Source organism: Ictidomys tridecemlineatus, chromosome 6 (assembly GCF_052094955.1).
Source record: "Ictidomys tridecemlineatus isolate mIctTri1 chromosome 6, mIctTri1.hap1, whole genome shotgun sequence".
Classification (NCBI taxonomy): Eukaryota; Metazoa; Chordata; class Mammalia; order Rodentia; family Sciuridae; genus Ictidomys; species Ictidomys tridecemlineatus.
Genome location: NC_135482.1, coordinates 96,169,957 through 96,177,812, shown reverse-complemented (window position 1 = coordinate 96,177,812; position 7,856 = coordinate 96,169,957). Strand labels below are relative to the sequence as shown.

General features: G+C 40.9%; 1 protein-coding gene across 1 annotated transcript; it reads right to left on the bottom strand.

Annotated features, from left to right (window-relative positions):
• Window positions 1–2,202: 2,202 nt before the first annotated feature.
• LOC144378388 (uncharacterized) lies at window positions 2,203–6,667 on the bottom strand. Its single transcript, XM_078052406.1, has 4 exons — window positions 6,578–6,667; window positions 5,643–5,678; window positions 3,832–4,788; window positions 2,203–2,301 (listed from the first exon to the last, which is right to left on the bottom strand). Exons 1-4 carry the CDS (start codon window positions 6,581–6,583, stop codon window positions 2,221–2,223), a joined length of 1,080 nt encoding a protein of 359 aa, XP_077908532.1. The 5' UTR covers window positions 6,584–6,667; the 3' UTR covers window positions 2,203–2,220.
• Between the last annotated feature and the right edge of the window lie 1,189 nt (window positions 6,668–7,856).

The window sequence follows — 7,856 nt, the reverse complement described above, 5'->3', positions numbered from 1 at the left end:
AAATACTAACATGCTTGTTATTTAGGACTGGAAGTTTACCATCAGTGAAAGTGCACAAACCATCACTTTCTACTCAAGGATGATAATTAAAACAGAAAAATCCAGGTTTTTAACTTTGATAGTTTCACTCTGATGACAGGCAAATACTCCAGCCAGAATTAACATGAGATGTTGGCTAGCTTTGTCAATCATGATAAAATTTTCATGAGTATTCTAAATATAATTGTTAATAACAGATGAATATGTGCAACAAAGTTAAAAGTGTAGTAATGGGTTTCGGCACTGATTATAAATATAAAATATCTGTTAAGATATTTTCCAATTCTCAGAACTTGAACTCCTAAGTATTGATAAGTTCAGTAATGTAATGCATATTTAGTAAATATCTAAGTTGGATTACCTAAGATAATTTTAATTGCTAATCGTAAAAAGAAATGTATCTATTCTTGTCTTGCTACAAAAAAGAAACACTACTCAATGTGCTAAGAATTCCATTCTGTGGCACAAAAATAGTTATAAAAGCACTAACTGCAACTTAATAAAATCAAAGAAACTAAATGAAGAATTCAAAATAAATAAGGAAAGCAGCTCTATCTAGGAGAAATGTAAAACATGTTTCCAACAAGCAAAGAGATAAGCTCTGAAAGATTTGTTTTTCTGATGAAAAACAGAGCAATTCCTGAGGTTAATTAGAATTAATTATTTCACAACAGGGAAAATAACCTAAATAGATATTAGAAAATCATAGTTATTTCTGGAATGGGAATTTGAAAAACAAATTATAGGTGCAATTAATCTGGCTAAGATTTGATTGCATTTATTCACAAATTATGATTTAAACTGGTTTACAATTTTCAATATCATATGGATTTTGGAAGAAAAAGAGAAGTGGTTTTGATCCCTGTTGAAAGAATAAATTTTTCTGACTATTGATGTTAATATGTAGAGGATTTTCTGTTCCTTTCATGCAAATGGTCCAGAAAGCAAAGATTTTGTTTCATCAAGATACTTTCCATATGTTTCCTGTTGTGTTTTATGCAGATCTTGACTTCTTAAGAAATGTGAGTCTGCTCAATATTACAACACCTCAGTTTCCATCTTAAAACTACCTCACCCAATGTGTCTGCATAATATTTTGACACTTTGGGTTTGTTTGAAATTGAGCCATGATTGTATTTATTCAAATGTTCTTAAACCTTTGTACAGGTTTCAATTCTTCCAAAAATCATATTCTCATTCAAGCCATTTTGTAATTTATAGGATTTTGGAAAATTTCAAGGAGCTTCAAAATATCTCAAGTTATTTTCACTTTAACAAAAATAGGGGGAATAAAATAAATTAAGAATGAATTCTCATGGAATCCAACATTTTCATTCTCAGTTACTTGGGAATATAATTTAGGAGGAGCGTGAGTTCAAGGTCAGCCTCACAATCAAAGCAAGAACCTATAATAAATACCAAATAGATACATAAATAATGAATAAAAATTATATAAAACAACTAATAAATAATCATATAAAATACCTAGAATGACTCAATGGGTTATAATTTCTTTAAAGATATGTTTTAACTTTGTTGAGCTATATAAATCCATATGATTGATGTATGTCCAAGAAACTGTATGAAATTCTCAAATGCCTAATACAACATAGTGCACAATAATCAGCCAAGGCTCTACTCTATAAGCCTCATGACGATTCAGAAGTCATGTCTGAAAGTCTCAAAGATTCAGGTCTCAGAAAATGCACCTTATTGTCTATTGTCCAAATTCCCACAGGTTCCAAAGAAAGGTGGTAATCTAGAGAGGGACAGAATTAGGCAATGATGAACTCAGGAGAGAAATGATGGGTTCTAGGGGAAATGTGCCTGAACCTCCATTCCCATTCTTGGAAATCAGGGTCAAAGATTTTCATGTGTAGAACCTCTCAGCCTCTGCAAATTCCTCACTGATATTCTATACTCTTTCTTTGCTGAAAATTTACAAGCATTTAGTACATATATTCTCAAATAGTTTTAAAGCTTGCACTTGTGATGTAAGGGATGCTGGAAACATGGCAGTGACTACACCTGACTTGTGGAAGAAGAAGGAGGGAATCTTTCTGGAAGCATCCGTGAGGGAGGTGCAGGATATTTTTATACTGTGTCCATGACCTTCAGATTCCACACTCTCCCACCCCAGAAAGAGAGACAGCAATCAGAAAATGCATGCTGATTATTTTATTAGTCTATAGAGGACATGGCTATGACCGTTTTGTTCCAATGGCAGAATTTTCCGAAGGACATGGTCTTCTTATTCACTCTCTGAAACAAACAAAAAAAGGGTGGGGGAGTTTGTAGGGAAGATGTGACATGCAGGAGGTTTCTAAAATCTGGCTGCCATCACTAAAGCCCTGCAGGGGAGAGCCCACCTCCTCTTCTCCTGCTTCTCCTTCCACCCTGGTTAGACATCTTGCATTGAGTATGCTCTACATTCACACTTACAATATGAGGAAATAAAGATAACTACTGGAAGGAGAGGTATGAGGATTGAAACTCAACAAGTTACATTTTTTCACTGTGTGAATGTGTGGTTTTAACACATCCCAATATCATGTGTCATTATAATGTATCCATAAAATAGTTAACATACCCCATATCATGGATAATCATAATAGATCAATAAAAATAGAAGAAGAATAATTCTGGGATACTAATTTTGTGAATGGTATTGAAAATAGTCATGATCAGATGTACAAAAAGGATAACTGCAAAGTCCAACAATAGTAAGGGTATTACACATGGCTTGATTAGAGAAGGTTTGAATCAGTAATTCCATGAATTATTAAAAAATTCAAAATAATAAACAAAGAAGGAGGCAAAAAGATGGAGAATGAGGAGGTATTTTGAGAAGAAGAAATGGATAAATTCAAAAATTAAGGTAGAGATTTGTTTAGAAAAGAAGAAAAAAGAACAAAAGGAAGAAAAAATGAGGGAAGGATGATGGTAAAATGATTTGTGTATCTCGTAAACTGCTCTGAAATTGTTATAAAATATGGTACTTGAAAGGAGAAACAACGAGATTTGAGTAGAAATAATGATACTCATTTGTAGAGTAAAATCGAGAGATGTGCTCATATGTGTATGAATATTTCCAAGAGGATATACAAAAAATTAATGATTGAGATTTATGATGGAGGTTATAAGGAAGTATGATAGGTGCATTCCTGATTTAGTTGAACACCTTTGTATTCAGTTGGACTTTCCAGTCAGGTGTAGATTAATTTGACAAAAAGCATATAAAAATCAAGTGTCCAATTAGGAGCACAGAGGTGAATTCACATGGCAGGGATTCTGGACTGAGAGGCCCAGTGATTAATGGAACTGACTTTACATGGTCACAAGGAAACAGAAAATGGGCAATCATCTGAGTCTGAGCAAGGAGACACAGAACAAAAAGAGATCAATGCCCCCTGCCTCCCAAAAGCAACCATACTCAGTAACACTGACAGAAAGGACATTTGGTACAGGATAACAGATGATCAGAGTTACCTTCAAGAACTTAAAAGGTCATCCTACACTGCCCAAGAATGCCTGATTATACACATTTAGAAATGGGTTCCATGACCCTGTACTTTCAACATGTTTCCAGATGATTTGTTAGCACCTTCAATTTTGAGAAGAACAACAATTAGGGCCTTTGTTAGAGAGTGAGCTTAAATCACAGCTGCCCCAGAATTCTAGGGTAGACTAGGTAGGTTGAGCTGGGGAGTACTTTATACTCTATCCACTTGGGAAAGTGAAGGTGATGCCCAGGGATTTGCAGGATGATATGAGGCAGAAGCTCCCAATTACCTTCTGATTGGGGGGTTCCCTGTGGCTGTCCAGGACGAGGAGGGCGACCTTGCTGCTGCTGCTGCTGCTGGCCTCCTTGCTGTGGGGGTCCCTGTGGCTGTCCAGGACGAGGAGGACGACCTTGCTGCTGCTGCTGCTGGCCTCCTTGCTGTGGGGGTCCCTGTGGCTGTCCAGGACGAGGAGGGCGACCTTGCCCCTGCTGCTGCTGGCCTCCTTGCTGTGGGGGTCCCTGTGGCTGTCCAGGACGAGGAGGGCGACCTTGCTGCTGCTGCTGCTGGCCTCCTTGCTGGGGGGGTCCCTGTGGCTGTCCAGGACGAGGAGGGCGACCTTGCTGCTGCTGCTGCTGGCCTCCTTGCTGGGGGGGTCCCTGAGGCTGTCCGGGATGAGGAGGGCGACCTTGCTGCTGCTGCTGGCCTCCTTGCTGGGGGGGTCCCTGTGGCTGTCCAGGACGAGGAGGGCGACCTTGCTGTTGCTGCTGGCCTCCTTGCTGGGGAGGTCCCTGGTGCTGTCCAGGATGAGGAGGGCGACCTTGTTGCTGCTGCTGCTGGCCTCCTTGCTGGGGGGGTCCCTGTGGCTGTCCAGGACGAGGAGGGTGACCTTGCTGCTGCTGCTGGCCTCCTTGCTGAGGAGGTCCCTGTGGCTGTCCAGGACGAGGAGGGCGACCTTGTTGCTGCTGCTGGCCTCCTTGCTGGGGGGGTCCCTGCTGCTGTCCAGGACGAGGAGGGCGACCTTGATGTTGCTGGCCTCCTTGCTGGGGGGGTCCCTGCTGCTGTCCAGGACGAGGAGGGCGACCTGGCTGCTGCTGATTGCCTCCTTCTGGTGGTCCCTGCTCTGAGTCATCACCTTCATCTTCATCTTCATTGTCATCTCCACCATGAACAGGGGGTCTGGGTGGGCGTCCTCCAGGAGGTGGTCTGTGAGGGACTTGTTCGGAGCTCTGGCTTGGGTCCTCAACCTCTGTGTGAATACAGCACAAGGGCAGATGTGATGGCTGGTGAAAGAACCTCAGGGGGCACTTCTCTGGCCTTGGTACACAGACTCTTTATTCTAGAACTTGCCTCTCAACTCTAACCTCCATTTCCATTTCCTCCTCACTGGAGATCTCTTAACTGACATACTCATCATGTGGACTGTTTCTTACCCAGATTTGAAAGTTTTTCTCCTCTGAATTTCCCTTAAGGGAAATCTTTGATACCTTCCAGTTGCCAAGCAAAGCAAAGGGATTGTATATCCAAATGTTACTAGCTTTACTTCTGCATGCAGTGATAACTTGTTGGCTATGAATTCATGTCAGACATCTAAGCCACATGTTGAATGAAGACATGTAGACATTTAGTGACCTACACTAACCTTGATAACATATAATAGAGTGAAGGAAACCCAAGGTGATCGGCCAAAGGGAATTTGCTTAGACCGGGTGACATGTATTGATCCTCTAGAAGTACTGATCCACAGTATCACAAGGTACACAGACACACAATTCTGTGCATTTCGTTCCAGAGCTCCATCATCCAGAAGACTTAGGAAGCATTGAATGACCACTGAGGATGCAGATTAGCTCATTTGCATTTTCTGTCACCTCTCAGAAATTCTTTCTCTCAGGGCAACAGCCTAACTCTGCCTTTTGTTATCACACTAGCAGTTCTGGTCATTTTCCCCAGAATAAATCTTTGGAAAGGCTTTTTTATATTATTGAGGGAAATGACCTTCATTAGTTACTGAAAATAAAAATGATGGTAAGGAGAGGTTGTCGAAATGAACTTTCCTGAGGAAAAGGAGGAGAAGGTCATCTTAGGATGAACTGGCCTTACCTGTTGATAGAGTGGAAGGGCCTTCATAGCTGACTTCTAGGAAATAAGAACAGATGAAGTGAAAAGTTAGTCACCAATCTCAGGGGTCACCCATGTTCTCCTGGGAAAGGTGACTTCCAACCACAACCTGGACCCCCTCTAAGTGAACTCAGCCATGCTCTCTGATGCTGAGGAAAACAAAAAAAGATGTGAGAGAAAGGCCTGGTGGGGCCTCTGCTTAGCCTCGCCACTTTCATGAAAATATGAAAACCATTTAGGTCTTAACTAGCATCTGTAAAACATTATGGTTAATATATTGTAAGAGTTCTGGGTATTTCAATATCACAAGTGGGTATTTTGTTTTTGTCTACCTCTTTGAAACCCTTAGTGCATCTTCACTTCATTTTTTGAGTATGGAAATCTTCCATGCACTTTTAGGCCCACATCATGCACACAGCTCATTGAAATACTGATTGTAAGTAGAGATAAATGAGAAATTGGACCCTGATATTTACCTCCCTCTCTATAGGCAGAGTCCAGTGTAGTCTCTGGATCTCTGTCTCTGACATAGCTCTGATGTTGGGATTTCTCCTTCCTGTGTCCTGAATCTGCTAGAGCCTGGAAGCCTGCAGCCTGTCTGCTTGGAACACAATAATGTCTCCACAGCTGGCTTCCCTGTGCCAGTCTCCCACCTTCCTTGCATCTCTGACAACATGGAACAATGTTTCTTCAAATGCAAAACTTACATCTCCATGCTTCTAGTTGAAAATTTAGAGGGATGTTCCAACTTTACCTAAAAGTCTAAAGCCCTGGCATGAAACAAAGCCATATGCAGTATTACAGTTTTCATAAAAACTCTGTTGTACTGTCCTCATAATCTTCCCTCCCTCCCCTTCCCTCACTGTATTGTGGCTTCCTAAACCACAGAAGCTCCTACAATCCCCATTTGCTTTTACCTTCATTTGAGCTCTGAGCTGGGCTCAGGGCCAGCAAGGCCACTGTGAGTAGGACCACCAGCATCTTGGAGTTGGTTCTGCAGTTGCTCCCAAGTCTGTGCTGGGAGAAGCCCGACAATTCCCTTTATAAAGAGGAGCAGAACAGTGGTGCCTTTGAACTCCATGCTGGGTGACCTCACAGCTGACACACAAGGATGTCTTGCATCCTTGCTTTCTCTTTGGGACCTCAGCCCAGCAGGATGGGGTGGACAGGAGGTTGTCAGTATGTCCTTTCTAGGAGGTACGGCATGTGAGTTGAGCAACAGTGTTGAAGCAAAACTGTCCTCACAATCAGCACCAATATTAGAACAGAAGTTCCATAATTATGTGAATTTGTCTCTTTAATGAGTCTATGAATCTGTCTTTCTACTGTGAATGTGGGAAGTTGTACTGCACACATGTTTTTTGTGTGTCAACAATGACCTTATTTGCAATGTGTTTTGGTTGGTGCATGTGTTTTTAAAACACAAACTCAGTCAATGAAGATGTATGAGTCCCTATGTGTATTGAATATTGTGAAGGTGTGATGAGTTACTGCTATTTTTCCTCAGAACTCTGATCAGTCAGGAGCCACACATGAAAACGTGGTAATGAAACATTGACCCTTAGCCTGCTAGAACCCGAACAATTGCCCAAAAATCATAGGACTGGCAATTATGAGGGAAGTCTTGATGTTGTACTAACACACATGGGCATAAAAAGTTTTGTTTTCACTAATATCTTTGGTTAGATTTAAAGCAATGTTGTGAGATTATTATCTGTGAAATTCCTATAGCAGTGAAACACATATACACAATTCCAAGATCAGCAGTGCTATTCCACAGTCTCACACTTGTTCAAAGCATTGCCATTTTTCCACAGTGTTCTTTATCACTTCCAGTGAAAATGGGTTGGGCATAATTATTCACTTTATTAGGGCAAGCTCATAGCCCCTTGGAATTCTCAATTTCATCGCATTCACATTCTGTGTTACAGTCAGATTCTATCTGGTTGTCTGAGATTGGTATTCACAGTGAGGAACATTCTTTGCAATAATCTGAGTGGTCATCATCCCTACTCTCACAAAAATAGGTGATTGATTGTGTTCTGAACTCATCCTCCCTGCATTTATTTATCATTTTATGTTTTCCCCCTTCTTCATTTTGGGAGAATTCCTTTATTTAATCTTACACATCAACTTTTATTCCTTTCTTCACTAGCTGTGTTTCATTTTTTTATTCCAGAATTCTGAAGCAGGGTA